The sequence below is a fragment of the Bactrocera dorsalis genome, chromosome 3 (genome assembly GCF_023373825.1).
Source record: "Bactrocera dorsalis isolate Fly_Bdor chromosome 3, ASM2337382v1, whole genome shotgun sequence".
NCBI classification, from domain to species: Eukaryota; Metazoa; Arthropoda; class Insecta; order Diptera; family Tephritidae; genus Bactrocera; species Bactrocera dorsalis.
This window is the reverse complement of record NC_064305.1, coordinates 34,508,986-34,530,743: the sequence shown is the minus strand read 5'-3', so window position 1 is coordinate 34,530,743 and position 21,758 is coordinate 34,508,986. Positions and strand designations below refer to the sequence as shown.

The following is a 21,758-nucleotide window of genomic DNA, read 5'->3' as shown; positions in this document are numbered from 1 at the left end:
ATAAACATTTGTATATTGAATTTGTTCAGTCATATGGTGCTATATACAATAATTACAACGAATCAATTTCATATAAATATTTTTATATTGAATTTGTTCAGTCATATGTAGCTATATACAATAATTACAACGGAAGAATTTCATCGGATACTGTAGCGATGCTTTGGGCAATAACCCGTACAAAATTTCGTGAAAATATCTCGTCAATGAAAAAGTTTTTCCTACAGCAGCTATATGCTACAAATCAGCAGCATCTTAGGATGAAAAAGATGTGTGCAAAATGTCTGATTTATATCTTAAAAACTCAGGGACTAGTTTGCATAATACACATATATACAGAATGACTAGACTTAATCGACCAAGCCGGTCACACTGATTAATTATATATATATTTCGTAGGGTTCTCCGTACCCTCTTGGGAGTATAATAAAGTGCTTATTTACTATGGATCCGCTTTTAGGCCAAACACTGAAACTTCGGGATGCATTTGAAAACCCACTCCCAATTTGGGAAATAAAGAACACCCTAATGCGCATATAATATGCCCAAATTTTTTTCTATATAATGACTCAACAATTTCTAACAGGCTAATTTGATTAAATTGCAAGCAGAATAAGAAAAAAAAACGAAAAATAAATAATAGTAATCAGAAAAACTAATAATTGATGTCAACAGGGTGTTACACAAAGTGCAGTTACTAAATAATTGAAATTCAAAGAGTCTTGGTAATTCAAGTTATATCTTATCTTGTTACATACATATGTATGTACATATGTATATGTACGAGTATATAAAAAAGAATCGCTAAATGTATTGCTCAGCGCATAACTTAACAATGTCTGGTCCAATTTGGCCATTTTTTTGTTTTGTGAATGTTCGTTGAAGTTCAAAGATGGTTTTTACGGCGAGAAAAATTCGAATAATTACTGGGAAACCCCTGAAAACAGCACTTTTCTTTTTCCCATACAAACGTTATATAAAAACAAGTAAGGAAGGGCTAAGTTCGGGTGTCACCGAACATTTTATACTCTCGCATGATAAAGTGATAATCGAGATTTCATTATCCGTCATTTACATATTTTTTTATTTTGCTGTAAAATTAATTAGAATTAAATTCTGAGAGATTTACCGATATTTTCGGTGAAAAATTAGGTTAGGTTAAGTTAGGCACTGAGTTCTTCGTGTTCGATATCAGGGACCTTGAAAAGTTATAGTCCGATCACGACAATTTTTCCACAAGGAATACCTCAGCTCAAATACCGTATTTATGTAAAGTTTTATTCCGCTATCATCATTGGTTCGTAATGTATATATTATAAAGAGAAGGAATCAGATGGAATTCAAAATAGCGTTATATTGAAAGAAGGCGTGGTTGTGAACCGATTTCGCCTATATTTCGTACATATCATCAGGGTGTTAAGGAAATATTACATACCGAATTTCATTGAAATCGGTGTAGTAGTTCCTGAGATATGGTTTTTGGTCCATAAGTGGGCGACGCCACGCCCATTTTCAATTTAAAAAAAAGCCTGGGTGCAGCTTTCTTCTGCCATTTTTTCCGTAAAATTTTGTGTTTCTGATGTTTTTCGTTAGTCGGTTAACGCACTTTTAGTGATTTTCAACATAACCTTTGTATGGGAGGTGGGCGTGGTTATTATCCGATTTCTTCCATTTTTGAACTGTATATGGAGATGCCTGAAGGAAACGATTCTGTAGAGTTTGGTTGACATAGCTATAGTAGTTTCCGAGATATGTACAAAAAACTTAGTAGGGGGCGGGGCCACGCCCACTTTTCCAAAAAAATTACGTCCAAATATGCCCCTCCCTAATGTGATCGTTTGTGCCAAATTTCACTTTAATATCTTTATTTATGGCTTAGTTATGACACTTTATAAGCTTTCGGTTTCCGCTATTTTGTGGGCGTGGCAGTGGGCCGATTTTGCCCATCTTCGAACTTAACCTTCTTATGGAGCCAAGAAATACGTGTTCCAAGTTTCATCATGATATCTCAATTTTTACTCAAGTTACAGCTTGCACGGACGGACGGACGGACGGACAGACAGACAGACATCCGGATTTCAACTCTACTCGTCACCCTGATCACTTTGGTATATATAACCCTATATCTGACTCTTTTAGTTTTAGGACTTACAAACAACCGTTATGTGAACAAAACTATAATACTCTCTTTAGCAACTTTGTTGCGAGAGTATAATTATTGTTTGTTTGTTAGTAACGCTAAGAGAACGTCTCAAGCAATCTTGATGAAATTTTTAGAGGTTGTTGGCTGTGGATCGGGGAAGGTTTAGAAATTAAAATACCTTATATTTTTTATGAGGAAAAGTCGAAAAATTGGATGATTCCAAAAAGTAACTTCTTCCATTCAAATTTTTTTTAAATTCTTGTTTGTTTTGTTTTTTAATAATTTGATTTATAAATTATTTGAATTGTTCAATATCGGTCGCTTGCATTTTTATTCCGGCTATTGAAAAGAAAAATTATTGAAAATTATTCAGCGAAAACTTTATTTGTGTTTCACATATACTGATCAATTACGGATTGAAATTTGTTACGAAGCCACGAAGAGGTCGTGCTAATATCGGTCGGCGTTCTTTTTGCCATCAATGTATGGTAGCCCAAGGCAAGGCAAGGCAAGAAGTACTCCCAAAATGCGATGGCATACATGCGGAGTTATGGAACGCGACAATCAGTAAGCGATCGTCACGATGTCACAGCACGACTTTTCAAACAACAGCTGCGATGTTTGATGGACTTTATCTTGAAGCAATATTTGGTATATATGGTGCTGTTAGATGCTGGATGTATTCTGTTGAGTAGCAAAAAGAGGTTTGCCGCACGCACACATTCTTCTTTGGATGCGGATGGTGGTTACATCAGATCAAATTGATAAAATAATTTCTGCGGAAATTCCTGAATCAGAGATAGATCCAGAATTATACGAAGTGGAGAAAACCAATATGGTTCATGGACCTTGCCAACATACAATCCCACTTCGGTTTGTATGTCTGAAAATAAATGCACGAAACACTATCCGCGTGCTTTTCTTTCGGAAACACGAACTGGAAATGATGGATATCCGCTGTGTTGGCGCCGCTCACCAGACGACAATGGCAGAAGGTTTAGCATTCAATTTAGAGGTGTGAATATCGAAGTTGACAACACATGGATCGTACCATATTCGCCACTTAGGCTGTTCACGATAAGGTGGTTATCGGGTTATGTGGTTATGTGATTAAGTAAACAACAACAAAATGCGGTATGACAAAATAGCCATAGTTGACCAACCTAGACCCTTGTTTACAGATTATGTGGTTGTTTGCTTATTTCCAGTGTTAGAAAGTCATTGCAATTTTACTAAATGGCAGCACAAAAAATAAATAAAACTAAGCGAATGGCATTTCCATTTAGATTTTCTTATTGGAAATTCTGCTATTAACAGCTGTTTTTTGTTTACAATCAGCGAATTATGCAAGATGTCTGCAAATTTTATACAAAGAATTTTTTGAACCCTCTAAAATTTGGATTATCTAATGAGCACATACTTTCAATAAAGTCCATTTCCTGAATAGCAGAACTTATTTTAAATTCGATTATTTTGCTTTTTAAACTTTGTTTAGGCATTTTATAAGTTGGAATTTCATTGAACTAAAATTGTAAACAATGAACAGCTGTTTGTGTAAAAATAAGCAAATAACCATACAACACAGGGTGCTCACGGAGCATAGAGGTTATTTTTAATCACCCCCCCTTTTGATGACGACCATGGCAAACAAAATAAGGACAACGAATTGAGGGCATGCACCTGGAATGTCCGGTCTCTTAACTGGGAAGGTGCCACTGCTCAGCTGGTTGATGTCCTCGTGAAAATAAAGGCTGACATCACCGTCGTCCAAGAAATGCGATGGACGGGACAAGGACAGAGACGAGTAGGTCCTTGTGACATTTACTACAGTGGCCATATAAAGGAGCGCAGGTTTGGTGTGGGATTCGTGGTGGAAGAGAGACTCCGTCGCCGAGTACTATCATTCACTGCGGTGAATGAACGTCTAGCCACAATCCTCAAAGCGAGGTTCTTCAACATATCGCTGATTTGCGCCCACGCCCCGACGGAAGAGAAGGACGATGTGACAAAAGATGCTTTTTATGAGTGCTTGGAGCGCACTTATGAGAGATGCCCCCGCCACGATGTTAAAATCGTGCTTGGCGACTTCAAAGCCAGGGTGGGCAAAGAAGGTATCTTTGGCACTACGGTCGGTAAATTCAGCCTCCACGAGGAAACATCCCCAAATGGGTTGAGGCTGATCGACTTCGCCGGGGCCCGAAATATGGTTATCTGTAGTACTAGATTCCAGCGGCGGGGTGCAATAGCGCCTCACTTTCAATAGTGAAATAAGGCCTTTATTTCAAAAAAGGCTTTATTACACTTCGAAAGAGAAATAAAGCCGTAAAGGCCTTATTGCGCTTTCATTTTTTTTTAATGAAACAATAATATTCTAATTCTTTTTGTATTTTATTGAATAGTTACACACAAATTTCACGTTAACCAAAGTTAATAGAAAATTAATAATTCAGAAAAAGAATTTCATATTAACAAAAATTAATAGAACATTAATAATTCAACAAAAAATTTTCATATTAAGAAAAATTAATGGAATGTTAATAATTCAAAAAGAGAACCCCAAATCAAAATAATCGAAAGAAAATTAGACAAAAATGTTTTTGGCTTCTTGAACAATGGTCCGACACACTGGACATAAAGTTGACACAGAATTCCTTTTCCGCGTCCAATTTTTCATAACAATCACTGCAAATCTTAAAATGACTACATGACAATAACAATATATTTCTTTGTTTTTCATAACAAATAATACATGTCAAAGTATTTTCAATGGTGCAAGGCAGGACAGATGGTAAGGTATCAATTATTGGATCAACCTCATCATTCTCAACACTATCTATACTTATGTATACTATCTTGTTCCAGAATCGCGTTCAAAGACACCTTATTATATAAGTTATAACTTAACTGGCTAAGATTGAAATTGCCCTTGTCGCTACACACGACACAACTTTTAATACAATTTTGAGGCCAACTTCACTTTGAATATTCGGCAGCCGAAATATAATGGCGAAATCGTTTGCTACAGAAATTGGTTCATGTATGCCTTGGTTTAAAATCTTGAAAATGGTCCGGTGGATGGCCGTGGGCGCGGGACTAATGCTTTCGTACTCAACTTGGGTTAGGTAGGAACGGATAGGAAAGTGTGGATATGGAAATTGGGATACGTTTAATATGTATGTTTATTATTCTATTATTATAGTGTGTTTACAATGTGTTTATTTGGGTACGGAATGTAACTCGGGCGGCGGAGCAGATGTGCGCGGACGCGGCCGGCGGCGCGGATGTGCGCGGACGCGGCCGGCGGCGCAAATGTGCGCGGACGCGGCCGGCGGCGCAGATGTGCGCGGACGCACGAACCGGAGGACGCGGATGGGAGCGGGGGCGCTATTGCACCCCGCCGATTCCAGCATAAGAAGATACATCAAGCTACCTGGCTGTCTCCGGATCGAAAAACCACCAACCAGATCGATCATGTTGTGATAGACGGAAGACACGTCTCCAGTGTTTTAGATGTGCGTGCGCTCCGAGGTCCTAACATTGACTCGGACCACTATCTTGTTGCCTTACTACTATTAACACAACTTATACAAGTATACGTAAAAATACCACGGAAAGCACTTGCGAATGAAGCGCAAGGAAAATAAAAGTACAGAGGAGTGGTAAAATAAAGTGGAAAATTAGAGGAGGAGAGGTATCAGCAACAGTAGTAAGCTAAAAGCTTCGAGTAGTTTTGCAAGTCAAGAACTTGACTTGTTTTTTTCAAAATTTCCATTGACATATGTATAGTACCTTTGAAAATTGTTACATGCTTATGAACGCTGCCTCTATAAACGAGTATGCTAGATTTATGCATACATTTATACCTATATATCCGAATGGAGTGGTAGTGCAACAGTTGAAATAAAATGTATCAGAAAAGTTATACTCGAGCATTCCTTGTAGCTGGTATTGCCATACACCTCCTAGAAAGTTCAATATATGCTAGTCTTATATTGCCGTAAAGCACCTATATCCAACTGGATTTTCATGCGTTTCTCCGGTAAGTACACATATCGTATTGAGCAAATAAATTTCATTATGAAAATTCTCAGCACTCTTTTTGCTTTTGCTTATACTACTCACGTTCTATTTTGGCTCTATCTGCATTACATTAATACGTATTGGAATAGAAACAAGAGGAATGTAATATAATAAAAACTGTTATTCCAAAAGTATGCCACAATATGAACGCATACTTGAGTTATGGCAAAAGTTTTTACTACTGTGCTGCTTTATTTTATGTCATAGTAGTTGAGCACACATTACATTGAGAGTGTTTGATATTCTTAAAGCAGTTTTGCAACCGACTTACTCGGATGGCAATAGTATTTGTTTGACGGCTTGAAATTGATGTTATGTCACAAGTGTTGGTCGAAAGTAAAGTGACAAATATGTATGTAAATGCCTACAGCTTTGGAGAATTCAGATTATGTGATCAAATAGGAAGGTGAATTTTTTCCATTTCATTTCCTTCAAAGTAATCCCCTCCCGTTGCAATACTCTTACGCCAATGAATTTCCCAGTCATCATAGCACTTGGAAAAATCCTCCGTCGTGATGACCATCAGAGCCTTCTTCCACTCAGCTTTTATATCCTCAATTGAGTCAAAACGGTGTCCTCGCAGTAGTCTTTTGAGTTTGATGAATAGCCAGAAGCGACAAGGGGCCAAATTAGGCGAATACGGTGGTTGCGGTACGATATTAGTTGAAAGTGACATAGTAAAGATCGAATAATTCACTTTTAGAGCCTCACACGCGTATACTAAATACTAATAAATATTTTAACGTAAAGTTTAACATAGATGTCACTAACAGTACTACCAACTTAACACTTTCTGTGATCTGTTATCTTTGTCGCCTTGCTTCAAGAATTATATTTCTGATTTTATTTGGTTTTAAAATCTGGATCCTTCTACTTAAAAATGTTTCTATAGTTTCACTCTAAAACAACGATGTCCACGGCCTATGCGCACAATAGCGCACGGACAGCCAGACACCTCACACCAACATGTCGCGACAAGTGTCTGTAAAAGCACGATTGTGCTACTCTATTCAACTTCGTAGGCAAGCAAAGCAAAATTTTGCGATCAGTTGACGCTAGAATAACCAACACAAGCATAACGTGCACACAGTCACGTTGGACAACACTGCTCTAAAATCCAATTGAGGTTCATACGAGTGGACTGCGCACAATTAACCCGTTCCAAAGCGTGGAAAATACAACAGTCGGCTGGCAAGGTAATGGCGTATGTATTTTGGGATACGCATTGAATAATGTATATTGACTATCTTGGAAAAGAAAGGACCATAAACAGTAACTATTACATAACCACCGCAAAATAGCCGCATTTGAAAATTATGTTTTATCAAGGCCGTGTCACAAGTCAGTGAAAACGTTGGGTAAAATCTATGAGTTGTGCTTCGAATTGGTTCAGCATTCACCGTATTTTCCTAGAACTGTCCAGAAGCTATTTTCTGTTCTCTGATCTCAAAGGAATGCTCGCTAGGAAGAAATTTTCTTCGAAGGCCTATTTAAAGAAAAGAACAAATCGTGCCATAAAAATGGTACCGAAAAATTGGAGTGTATCGCCCTTGAAGGGAGCTATGTTTTTTGTCAAAACGATGTATTTTATTACGGTAAGCCGGGAAAGATGTCAGCTTTCATTGTACCATAGATTATATGCGCCTCAACAAAATCCAAGTCGATGAGGAATTGCTTATTAGTTCTAATTCTTCTAAAATGCTTAGTGCTCTTGAATGCTGACCGTGCGTTTAATTCGCCTTTTAGTTGAAGAACAGCTAAATCTAGCGATATCGGTAAGATATTTTGACTTACTCGAATTTTATACTGATTCATTTACACGATAATGGAGATACATACAACAAGTTTTGAAGTTGTAGAGTAAAGGAGTTACAACAACTGTTAGCAAATTCATGCTACAGAAAGCTTATTTTGTGGAACCTTTTTTTCGAATAGTTTGTTTTTAAAAGACCTTTTGAGAAGAGTCAATTACTCAATAATTTTATATTCACAACGTGATTCAAAAGTAAAATAGGTTTTAATAGGTTTGTTTACTTGATGATCCATCTTATGTACAATTAATTTCTCTTTAATGTAGAATTAGTACTAGCCTGTCTTTGATCTTCTAATCTATTTCTTAAAGATTTAATCCCTTTACTAATTTATATTCTATTATCTTTATAAAGACCAAATTCTCTCCCAACAAGTCACGTGTTGAGTAATCAAATTATTCTCAGAAACATTAAATATCCCTACCTGCAATTTTACACACCGCAAAACCCAGCTATATTATGCGCTCTTTCAACGTTCCATTTCCACTTCATCTCATTTGCTGACATCTAATTTACACTTTTATTCAACCACAAACATATCGACCCTGCTGGTCTTAGTGAGCTGTCTTCATATACCTACTGTGTTTTTGTTCGTTTTTGCGCGACGTTGCCTTATAAATTACTAATTCGGCCAATTTCATGCTAATGTTGAAAGCTTTTGGCTTTTGCTTGTGGGCGCCGCAAAGCAATTTCTTATCCCCTTGCAGCGCAAATGACTTTGCTTGTCTCTTGTTTGCTTATTAACTTTTCGGATTAAAAAAAAAAAGAATAAATAATTGAAAATTAATTGCATAAATTATTGCAGTAAGTAGACGAAGAAAATAACAGTGGTTAGGTTACCTAAATACTTAAAAAGTCGGTTCAACAGGCAAAGTTAAAGAGCGAATAGAGAGCGCTTAAGAGTATTAGAGCTGGTCCAGTGTGTCTTGTTGAAATTATATCTAACAAGTTTTTGCTACGATTAAAATCGTTCTCAGTCCTCATTCTTATTACTGTAAAAGTTATCGGTAGTACTATGTAAAATTATAGAGTTATTCCAGGGGTTCAAATGAATTCAAACTGAAAGAAAATTTACATAATATGAACACTTTAAAATTAGTTAAAATGTAGTTCATAAATTTACGCAAAATTACACAGCAACTAAAAAGCAAAAATAATATTATATTATTATTTCAATTTGTTATTTTGTAAATTCACTAATCCATTAATCTCAGGGAAGAAATTCTTAGCTATCTTCGAAACTTGCATGCAAATTTAACTTTCCTACCCAACTGCGTTCTCAAAATCCCTATTCCACTGCTATATCATCAGCCATATCGTGTTTTTACTCTTCTCATTACATGCTCTCATATTATTTGATTCTTTGAAATTTTCTTTCTCCCATCTTTTTAACATCATTATATCCTTGCTTGATTTCTTCAGGAAGTCACATGTCAAGGCTGTCACTTTTTGTTGAAGCTGGCGCCCCAATGCTGACACTGTTTCCATTTTATATACATTTACTATGCCACATACATCTCATGACACACCATTTCAATTCAAACCTTCAACTCAAACACACACATACATATATAGCGCAAGTATAGATCCACAATTGAATGTTGATAATTTCTATTAGTTTCACCAGTAAATACAAGCTGAAAGCGCTCAAATTCTATTCCACCGCAAACACCAAAAGAAAGCGGAATTGAACATGTGAGTATGCATTTGTGTGAAAGTGTGCGTGTATTTGAGTGAAAGTGAGTATCTTGTAATTCAGGCTATGATTGCCCTTCTATCTCGTATGTGGAGTGCCAGTCAATTTTGAATAATGTAATATCTTTGTATTTGTACACATACAATATATGCGTGTCTGCTTTATATACATACATAGATGTTTATGTAAAAGTGCCGCTATTGATCAATATGCAGCAGTGCATTTTACTTGACATGACAAGGTTGAAGCAAACACTTTTGATTTGTTTTCGATATTTTATCCTTTAATTTCAGGGTTGGAGAAGTCTATTTATTTTAGAGTTGCTTTTTTGTTGTTGCTTCCAACAAAATGATGAGTTTTGAAATTGTCCTATTTAAGCAGGTGAAAGTTTTGCTTTTGTATTAAAACGAATTTTTCTTTATGAAAATGTTTTGAAAAAAGATTTATGTGGAAAATACAAAAGGGAGAAATATACATAGGTACTTTTTTCTACAAATGTATTTATTGAAAAAAGAAGATTTCATATTTTCGGACTTTAATAGTTGTAGCATCAATTTTATGTACCAATTAATATAGTAAATTTATTATGAGCAATGACAATTTAATTTATGATTGTATACTTTTATTAAATTTAAGACTTCATTTTGCGAAGGTATCAGCTTTCTTACTGAGTTTGAGCTCTATCACATTCGCCACCACCTGTTCTAATTGTTGGAAAGACCAATAATCGAAAATGATCGTAGATTTTGTAAAAGCCTACCGCGGTGAAGACCCTATGGTATATAAATAATTAATTGAAATAATTCAGTCACATTCGCCTCTCTGTATATACGCGAACTAGTTTTGAATTTGAAATTTTGTACTCGTCCTTTTCTTTCTAAGGAACTGTTCATTTGTCGGAACCGCCGGCATCGGACCACTGTAGGTTTATCAATACTTCAGTCCTTAATGATCAGTATTTGTAGTTCTCCATGGAGGCCGATTTCTGTTTTGTAAAAAGGAATAGTTCTGCATTAAAGTAGAATAAGGGTCGCTAGTGATAGACGATAACATGATTTCCATATGCTTCTTCATTTCAGTTAAAATGAATCTGTCTTAGTTTCTTCGTAGGTAAAATTCTTTCAACAGTAATCCTTCCAACTACGACATTAATAAAGTCTCTTACGTACTCCCTACGGAATTTTAATTGCCAAGGTTTCAACAGAAAAGATACTCCGCCTATACGTTTTCAAAATTACTACTTTAGAAAAAGTAGACAATCACAGCGGAAGAAGCTAAATGGAATGAAATCTCAAATTTACTGAGAAATAATAATTCATGTTTTTAATAAAAAAATAATACTGCCAGAATTTCAGCATAATGGGTCCAATGTGGTTTCTATGGTAGAAAATCATAATAATCTCTTACTTAATTAAATATCGAAATATCACTTATATTACATAGGCTGCTATATATATTTCTGGACTAGGCAACACTAAGTGTTGCCAGGTGCAATCTGACATTTCCATTGGAAAGTTTGACATTTTTTTACCATAACATCACTCAGAAGGTTTTGTCATTTAATCGTGAATTGTTTTATTTACAAGGAATTAAAAAATTCATCTTGGCCAAAAAATGGAATTAACTCGTGGACATTTTGGTGCGATCATTTTTCACAACGTTTCTTGACGTGGATTATCACGACAAGAGTGCATCGATGAACTAAAATCTTTGTATGGCTATGAAGCACCATCCTGTAGCACTGTGAAAAACTGTTACAACGAATTCAATCGTGACCGACGCTCGTTCAAAGACGAATTCCGTGAAGGTCGTCCAAAAACAGCCGTTGTGCCAGAAAACATCTATGCCGTATGTGAACTAATAATGCAAGACCATCATGTAACATACCTTCAGATAGAGGCATGCCTATGCATTTCTCTCACCAGCATACATTCGATATTGCATGAACACCTGGCCGTAAAAAAGATTTGTTGTCGTATGAGCCCGAAACAAAACAGCAATCGACCGTGAGGGTCTTCCAAGCCGAGCCAAATCCAACGAAAACAAAAAAAAAAACAAAAAACATTTTCGTTGATAAATATGCCTATTTTCATTATTAGGCCAGAAATATATATAGCAGCCCTCGTATCATTGATTGATTATTTGAATTTATAGCGGGATTCTGTAACCAGTCTCTAGTCTCTATTTGAGACATTTTGAGGCAAAGTCTCAATTTGAGACTAGTTACTATTCACTAAACAGTCTCTAGCGTTAGTCTCAAAATATTGAGACCTGGTAGTTAGAAGGTCACAAAATTGAATCTGCCATTTTGAATATACTGAACAGAGATCATCATAGATATTAATCGATTGTCTTATTTTTATATTTTGTAAGCAACTCAAACAGGAAAAAGTTAAAAATAAATAAATTTTACATAAATTTCATAAATATTATGAAACAAAGTCAACATATATTTTCATTTTTATTGATAATTATGTTTTTTGACGATGTTATAGAAAATTTAATATTTGTTATCGACATATTTATTTCCATTCAAGTGTAAAAACATCTCTGAATGATGAAATGTAATAGATTTTGTGACTGGCACTTACAGAATAGCAAAATCGTCTCAAGTCTCAAAAATTGTCTCTAACACAAAATCTCAAGTTTAGAGACTTGAGACTGTCTCACGTTACAGAATCGCACGATTAGTTTTTAAGCTAAAACTATTCAATTATAAAACGTACAAAAATTCTGTAATATCCTCCCGAACAACCAGCCTCCCACCACTCATTTTATGACCAAACGAAATATTTAAACACTTGCTGCTGACATTTGCCCTGATCGAGTGTCCTTAGCTATTGAGTGACAGTAAATAGGTACACAGTTGTTGCAATAGCGTAAGTAGCGGTGGCACAGTGTTAATATCTGTCAATGTCAGCCGCGTCGTATGAGCAACCTACTAAACATACCGGCACTAATAAGTAACAACAGCTAAATGCGCTTTCATTATACAGTAGCATGCAAAAGAACGCGAACACAAACATACTAGCAAATTAGTAACAGGATAAATGCACATTTTTATGTTCGATATTATATATACATATATGTAGATGTGTGTGTATGTATGTATATGAAAAGCACTGAATTAGTGAAAACTTCAAATAATTTTGTTATTACTTTGAGTGTTGTTTTTGTTGTGGTTTTTGCTCGCTTCAGTTGTTACACCTGCTGACAAGCTTGTTGAACGTGAACTCTAATGCGCTATGGGCACCAACATAAACTGAAAGCAAAGCAGGCATCGCTCACATTCGCCTGCCAAGGAAGGAGTGTACAAATGGGTGAGTGTTCACATTTGTGGTCCCCGTAATGATTAAAATGTGCAGTTAAGTTCCTTTATATAAAGGGTATGCCGCTCCGTTCAATATGTTGCCAAACATGTACGTGTATGTGGGTGTGTTTTGTATACGTCAGTGTTTGCGTGTCTCTTTGCCATTTTACACTGCCTCAAATGAGTGCTTAACGGCTGCAATTTTTTTTCGCTTTACACTTGTTTGAGTTCTTTGACATGTGTGAGTGGTTGTTGGTGGAGCGGCTGGAGGTTTCAATGGTTTTAATGCTGAAACCAACGACGCTAGTTTTCGCTTGTGCTTAGCTTGAAGTGGGAGAAAAGGAAAAAACAAATTCATTGCCATATATTTTACACATGACTCTACTGTGCGTCTCAGTTTGCTTTTAACCTTCTGAGCAAACTCTTGACAACTCATGTCACGCTTGCTTAACGGCACCTCAACACCACACACTAGTTATTTGCTCTGCCTTTCAATTTGTTTCTGTACTTTCGTTTTCGAATTTTATTTAGCGCCAGCATCTTTCTCGCACTGAATATCATTATTCTTAGAATTCGGTTGTTTTAGTTATTGTTTTTTTCCCCCGCCGCTGAACTTGTGTGACTCACTTGATGTTTTACCAGCCGAAAGTTATACAGCGCACTTATATAAACATTCATTTGGTATTTTGGCATAGCTTTGCGGCAGTTCTGCTGCACCAGTGAGCCACTTAGAAACTGCCTGGGACCCACACCACACTACTTTCTACATGCGCATAGATATTTCTTGCTTCTAAACCATATTTTTTGTAAATCCATTCGAGCTTCCTTTCCATATGTGTGCACAATGCTGCGTTCATCATTACTACCGTTACTATATTAAGCCCGGTTCCCACTATCGGCGCAAGGTACCAATTTTCGGCGTATTTCATGTACCGATAATGTGACCGCATTAAATATTATGAAATGCGACAATCATGGCCGATATTGGGCCTACAATGCACAACCAAAATCGACCCAGTTGCGCCGATAATGTGAACGCTATAATGTTTGATAAAGAGCAATAAAAATTGAAAAATGCGCAGATTTTTATCGGGCACTTGAGCACCGATCGAATACGCCAATCACCACCAATATCTCTCTTTTTCAGCAAATTTTTAAGTATTAATTTGAAAAATCTTTATCAATAATTTTTAAATTTTAAAGTTGAAAAAAATCCACATTAATCGTCATGATTTTTGAATTGATTCTCGATTCCAACCGAAATAACAAAATAAACAAAAAGATCGAGTCGAAGGTTTTTGATTAATCGATCTTCGACATCTCTACTGGTTGCAAACATATGTAAATAAAACATATATTCGGTAAGTTGCATACAATAAAATTAAAATGCATTATAATATGAAGTAATTAATTAATAATTTTTAGAAATGAATTCAGACGACGAAGTTTTTGAAGGTGTTATGGACAATGTGCTTGACGAAACCATTTCTTCCACACCCAGCAAAACAAAAAGACGAAAAAAACCACAAATAGTGTCATCATGGACAAATGAAAGCACAACGAATTTGATACAGGCCATTGAAATGCACAATTGTATTTGGGAATATTCCTGCCCAGAATATAAAGATCGCGCCAAAAGAGATAAAGCTTGGAATAACATCGCGGAGAAATTTCCAACCCAAGAAGTTGACGGATGCAAAGCAAAATGGGCGAATATAAAAACGGCATTTTCAAATGTAAAGAAAAAAATGACAACTAAATCAGGCCAAGCGGCCGGTAATGCTTTGCCACATTGGCCGTTTTGGTCAGCTATGCAATTCTACTGTTTGCATGATCGCTGCAAGAGTAGTTCGTCCGTCTCAACACTAGATGTGGATGCAGATGTAACGCCACCACCAACAGCTGCCCGAAGTGACAGGAAATCCAAACCCTCTGCATCCGATGAATCAGTGACAACAGATGCAATGGAGAGCGCAATACAATTTTTAAATAAAGAAGAAGACCACTGGCATGGAGTGGGCATGTATCTTGCACTGCAAATGCGTGAACTATCAAAAAGAAATAAAAGAGCAGCAAATAAACTTCACGCGGAATTAATTCAAGTAGCTATGAATGCTGTGTTGCAACAAGATGAGGAAAGTTTATCATAATATGTTGAATTATAAATACAAATAAATACAATTTATTTAAAGATTATGAAAAGTGCACATATTCTGTTAAGTGTCTGCTTTGTTATATAAATTTATACTGCCATGGCAATTCGCCGTCTGGTGACATGAAATAGTTTTCAAATTCTTCACGGATAGTTTTTGCTTCGTTGCTTATGTAGGAAATTGATATATCCTCTGTGGCGCTTTCAAAGGTAGGTATGGAAATATTAACGCGTGCACCTTCAATAATATTTCCATCCTCAGTGCAGCTATCTACCAATCCAGTAGCATAACTTATATTTTTTGTCATTAAAAAATTGTGTAATGCGCAACATGCTAACGTCACTCTCGTTGTTTTATTTGGATTCAGCTTCATTGGTCGTGAAAAGATTTCGAAGCGCTTCATCATGAATCCAAATGCGTTCTCGACTATTCTCCTAGCCCTTGATAACCTATAGTTAAAAATACGTTTGCTACCAGATAAAATGCGACCAGGATACGGCTTCATCAAATAATTTTGCATTTTAAATGCATCGTCTGCCACTAAAACAAAAGGTACATTCATTTCACGACCTAATAAATGACGAGGAGGTGGTAAATTTAGAGAATCCGTATCGAGGGCATACTGCAGAGAACATTTACTGAAAACACCACCATCTGAAATACGCCCGTTGCAGCCGACGTCAATATACAAATATTTATAACTGGCATCAACAACTGCCATAAGCACTATGCTGTGAGTTCCTTTGTAGTTGTAAAACGTACTTCCTGATTTTGCTGGTGCGATCATGACCACATGCTTGCCGTCAACTGCTCCTATGCAGTTAGGAAAGTTCCATAATAAATCGAATTTCGAAGCAACTTCAGTCCATTCTTCTTTTGTTGAAGGTATCTAAATAAGGGGAAATATGAAAAATATACATATGGATTTGGTAAAGCATGTGTTCCTACCTTCAGGTAAGTATTTCGAAGTTGACTGTAAATCGCATCACAAACTTCAGGAACAAATTTTGAGATAGTGTTTGGGGCAATACGGAAAAAAGCTGAAAGACTTTTGTAGCTATCGCCCGTGGCCAAAAAGCGGAGAGTGCAGGCCAAACGATGACTTGCTGGAATAGCTTCACGAAAACATGTATCTTTTTTTTTAATCAGTGGGGAAATTAGCTGCAGTAACTCATTAAAATTGTTTTCGTTCATTCGCACGTAATTTTTAAAAAGAAACTTTTGATTATCAACTTCTCGAAATTCACGTAAAGTCGTTTCATATGCACCATTAGTATTTCTTCTTTCCAGCCAATTTCTCACCCAGATACTACGTTGTTTAGGATTTGTTTTACGTTTCTGATTTTTCTTTTTCAGCTTTAATGTTGCAATGGTAAGCAGAGCAACTGCAACTTTTTTCTTCTTCAAATAATCCATGTTCTAAAATAAATAAAAACTTTTACTGCAAACAGCTGATTGAGCACAACAGTGTGACCGCGTTGCGCCGATTATCGTAGCAGAATATTTAACGCCGATATGCGCCGATAAAATATGACACAATTTGCGCCGATAATGTGACTGCTAAAAATTGACTCAATTTTGTTTTGGCACTTTGCGCCGATGTAGACCAATAAAAATCGGTACAAATTGTGCTACTTGCGCCGATAGTGGGACCCGGGCTTTAGAGTTTTAAATGCTTTAAGAGTTAAGTACACCCTGCACACCACTTCAATTCATGTCACTTTCAAAATGACAAATTCAAATAAGTCAAAAAGATACCCTGTAAGGCATGCGTTTCGTGAGGCAAGGTTTTGAACTGTTTAATGTTTTACGGGCTAAATTGGCCGCCTGCAGGCTTGTTGTCGGTACATTAATTGCAATTTGAGGGTAATAATTTTGAGATAAACCAGAGAGAGTTTACGGAAAGAGAGATGCTGTCCAAAACCAAAGGGTATGGCCTTTTATATTGAAAATAACTTAAAAAACTCAGGGCCTATATTCCCTTCGCTTGGTAGAAATTCCTTGAGACAAATACCAATGTATTTTTGTTACTATCTTTTGAAGTTTTCAATAAGTGGCAAGTTATGAATTTGCGATGGACTTTCAAGAAAATATGACTTGTGTTCACTACACATGCAAAAATTATATTATTTTAAGAAATGGTCTCGACCGATTCTTGTATGAAAAACCAAGGTTTTGTTTGAGAGAATTACTGACTGGTTTTAAAAGATTTTTAGATAGCTTTACGTTAAGTTTAGAAAACTAAGAATCCTGAAATATTTTCCTCCATTCGTTCCCAAAAAAAGGATATGTCGTGACATTTAGCTCAGACAATTCGAACAGAATCAAGAGTGATATTACTCTCTTTGTGACCTAACCGGAATCAATCAAACGGTTTAACTTTTTGTAGAAACAAATTCGATGAGTCTTTTAGTAGGAAAAACATATCAAAATGTGCGCCGACTTATTGTATATTATAGAAGAACTTAACGTCTAGAACTCTATTATTTAGCCATTTAGTTATTAATTGGTAGGCACAACAGACGCCTGACATTTTTACAACCACTGATATGTTTAACTCCAATCTCTCTACTTTACAGGGCTGCTTTTAACCTGATAAGCATACATGTCCGTAAGTAGCACATGCTTGCAAGTCCTATGCATACAAATACATTCACAAATTCCGTGCCTATTCAAAATATATTTTATACCTACGCGGAGGGGTTTAAAACGCGCGATTGTAGTGAATACAAAACTGAAACTTCTTTGTTTATTATCCTTTTATTCAATTATTTCTTAAACCTAGATGCAAGCTTTATCTTACATTTTAGAAAGTGAAAAGCTTAGGTAGATGAGTCCCTGAAGTTTATACCTACGCGGAGGGGTTTTAAAAGGAACGAGTGAGTCTAGTAATTCGTAAAAACTACAAAACTGAAACTTCTTTGTTTCTTATCCTTTTATTCAGTTTTCTTTTAAAATAGCACAATAAATCACATTAAAACATAGTAAAATTACTAAGAGATACTATACATTTATATAAGAAATATGGGTGGGTTTTGTGTCAATATGTTTTGTACTTCCTTCAATTTTTCGATTAAAAACGATATGCGGAGTAGTTCATACATACATTCCAACAATAGTCAGTTTTAAACATAACATATCAACATATATCCACAGTATAGGCTTGCTAATTTAAGCATTTACCACAAAGTAGGACTATTTTTATATCCTCCAGCAAAAGTTATGAGAGATGTCGATATTGAAGCTGTGAAGCATTTCTGCATTGAGAAGATATCAGGCAATATTGAGTTTTACACTTCCGAAGACAATGAGACCCCACAAATTCCATCTTCACCAATTACTTCAACATCAAATACGTCTTCACCTGCAAATGACCTGAACTTCTTTTTTTCCAAATATTTCAAACATGGGCGCGCAGGAACGTATCGAAGATGAGTTAGATCGAAATCTTACAGAAAGAGTACAATTTGATAATGACTTTGACGCAATTCAATGGTGGAAGCAAAATAAAACTAACTTTTCACGCATATCAAAACTTGCACTTAAAATATTAACTGTACCTGCAAGTAGTGCGGCGTCTGAACGTGTATTTTCATTGGCAGGCAATTTAATAACTGATAAAAGAAATCGACTTGCACCCAAAACCGTAGACAATATAATTTTCCTCAATTCTGTATTTAAGACTAATTAATATGACAATAAGACTTTAAAAACAAAAATATGCAAAGGTATTGAAAAGTTATTTTGTGCAATACCTCAATCTAAGGATATATTTCGGAGCTACATACATACTTATAGTATGTGTATATCTTTGGAGTTAAGTCTTATGTATGTACATAAATCTGGAAGTAAATTTTATGTTTAGTTTTTTTATTTTTTACCGAAAGTAACTGAAGTATGTTATTTTGTTTTTTATTAATAATTCATGTAATTTTTATAAGTACCATTAAACCGATATGATTTTTATTTTTAATTTTAATTCCATTGAAAGGGACTGAGTTATCATTTTATAAAATAAAATATTATATTATACGTGATAACATGAATGTAAATAGGTATATGTGATTTTTTTAATAATAGAGAAAATTAATACAAACAAGAAAAATCGTTAACTTCGGTTGCACCGAAGCTAAATACCCTTCACAGGTGCATTTCTGTTAGTAACTATGTGTTCAGTTTGTATGGAAGCTATATGCTATAGTTAACCGATCTGAACAATTTCTTCGGAGATTACATTGTTGCTTTAGAAAATAATATGTACCAAATTTCGTGAATATATCTTGTCAAATGTGAAAGTTGTCTATACAAGCATTTGATTCCGATCGTTCCGTTTGTATGGCAGCTATATGTTATAGTGGTCCGATACCGGCCGTTCCGACAAATGAGCGGCTTCTTGAAGAGAAAATGACGTTTGCAAAATTTCAAAACGATATCTTAAAAACTGAGGGACTAGTTCGACAGACAGACGGACATGGCTAAATCGACTCAGCTCGACATACTGATCATTTATATGTATACTTTATAGGGTCTCCGACGATTCCTTCTGGGTGTTACAAACTTCGTGACAAACTTAAAATACCCTGTTGAAAACCCCGTTTTTTGTTTTACTATATCTAGTCATTATTAGAACCGGTTACAAAATCCTTGTTATTATACAATAAAATACTACTTTCCTAATGGATTTTTTAGCCTTTGGTTCATAGCGTTACGGCTCTAAAGGCTCAAGTGGCTTGCGCACAATTGAGCTTTTTCGTATATTCACAAGTGTTTTGTATTCATAATTGTCAGAGAATCCTAAGTAAAGTTTCATAAGTATTGTGAGCTCATAAGCAAACACTTGTGAATATATGCTTCATACAAGCTAAGCAGCTCACAAGCCAAAACTCTCTCTCTCATAATTGTAAGTGAGCAGTATTCACACTTATACTCATTCCGTGAATAATTTGCTTGCTTCATACTCAATTTTTCGCAAGTGGCTCAAACTTGTGTTTAACTCATTCATTGCAGATCACTGGTATATGTCTAACGACACTTTGAACCAGCCTTTGCTTCTGATGAAGTTCATCAAAACCCTCGTCGAATAGTTTTGATTCCTTTCCTACACATCCTTATATTTTCGCGAAATTCGATGTTTGATCCAGTTCAAGATCAAGACATTCTTTTTTTTTATGAAACCCTAAGGTATTTTAGTGGGTTATTTATATATATAAATATATAGATTCGGATTAAAGGCTCTAATGAGCCCTATTATTCCGACCCTTGGTCTTGGCCTAGATGGCATGTCTGCCTTGTTGACCAATATTTACTATGCTCCTCTTCGGACTCCATTATTTATAAAATTTTTAATTGAATATTGTGTTCTTGATTATCAACGAACACCCAAATATAATGGTACAGCAACTTGGATATAACATAATTTTTTTGACTTTGGTCTTGAATGATGTGTCTGTTGATAGTCGTTATAATCCTGTTCACAGATATTTTAAGTAGAAAAACGTGGTTATAAAATTGCAGAAATATATATATATAGTATATATTACTGCCTGCCGCAGCCAAACTTAGCTCATTCAATCTTCATAACACACATTTAATCAGTACCTCTGAATTTATTTACATAGCATAAAAAACAAAACTCACAAAACTACACTACCTGCCTACTTATGTATCTTCCATATACGATATACCAGTTCGTGTAAATGTGTCCGCTGGATGTATTTCATTTATAGTTTTTTCGCATTGCAACCTTTTTGTGGGTCTTCTCATTATTCAAATTAGAATAGTTGTTTGTGAGTTTTGTAGCTCTACTGATTCCGAATTTTCATTTTGCCAATGAATTTCTTCCTACCTGACTGACTACTCTGAGGTAATTTTGCATTATTTTGCTCTTTTTATCGACAACTATTATGTGGCGAGCTGCAGAGCACAGTGTTGTTATCGGTGCTAAAACAGTTTTTATAGGTAATATGGATAAATCGCCTAAATGTATGCTACACATTGCCAACAACATGCTTACCACCTGCGCTGGGTTCCACAGAAATATTCAGTGTTATCACTCTACATACTTTCTGTGTTGTGTATGCGTCCATTGGTTGGAAGAAACAAACTTTTTGTGCGTTGGCCCGTACTAGTGCTGCATGTGTATTATGCTCATTTCATTTTAATTGTTTTCGATACTTTTACTGTATACGAAGTTCTAAATGAATCCACATACCTACAGCAAAATGTATGTATATGTGTGTGTTTCTGTTGGTGTAAAGATGTTGTATAAATTGTGTATCAAAGATTCATAAACAAATATTGTATATCGCCTTTAGTCGGCCTGTCGGCCTGTCGTGCTATCTGTTATCATTTATTTAGTGTGTTCTATGTGTTCCCTATGCCTCCTTGTACTTGCTGCTCTTTAATTGGGTCTTAATTCAATATTAGTTATTTTGTTCGGAAATGTCTACTGAAGCTCTCATCATCAATATAACTGCAGTTTACTGTGTGCTTATATGTGCGAGCATGTTTTTGTAGACCTATTTGTATAGATTCGTGTTTTCTATGTGTATATGCACATTTTTTG

At 35.7% G+C, this 21,758-nt stretch overlaps 2 protein-coding genes across 2 annotated transcripts; one reads left to right on the top strand and one right to left on the bottom strand.

The window, feature by feature from the left end:
• Window positions 1-14,198: 14,198 nt before the first annotated feature.
• Window positions 14,199-15,190, top strand: LOC125777377 (uncharacterized). Its single transcript, XM_049452141.1, has 2 exons — window positions 14,199-14,401; window positions 14,466-15,190. Exon 2 carries the CDS (start codon window positions 14,468-14,470, stop codon window positions 15,188-15,190), a length of 723 nt encoding a protein of 240 aa, XP_049308098.1. The 5' UTR covers window positions 14,199-14,401; window positions 14,466-14,467.
• An 82-nt stretch (window positions 15,191-15,272) lies between these two features.
• Window positions 15,273-16,837, bottom strand: LOC125777363 (uncharacterized). The gene is made up of 2 exons (XM_049452122.1): window positions 16,142-16,837; window positions 15,273-16,082 (listed from the first exon to the last, which is right to left on the bottom strand). The coding sequence occupies exons 1-2, from the start codon at window positions 16,607-16,609 to the stop codon at window positions 15,273-15,275; spliced, it is 1,278 nt and encodes a 425-aa protein (XP_049308079.1). The 5' UTR covers window positions 16,610-16,837.
• Between the last annotated feature and the right edge of the window lie 4,921 nt (window positions 16,838-21,758).

Excerpts from the sequence above, each read along its gene's own strand:
- LOC125777363 (XM_049452122.1), bottom strand. The coding sequence starts at position 16,609 with ATGGATTATTTGAAGAAGAAAAAAGTTGCAGTTGCTCTGCTTACCATT. Across the intron at positions 16,083-16,141 it reads TTCGAAATACTTACCTGAAG|ATACCTTCAACAAAAGAAGA; the intron begins GTAGGAACACAT and ends CCCCTTATTTAG.
- LOC125777377 (XM_049452141.1), top strand. The coding sequence starts at position 14,468 with ATGAATTCAGACGACGAAGTTTTTGAAGGTGTTATGGACAATGTGCTT.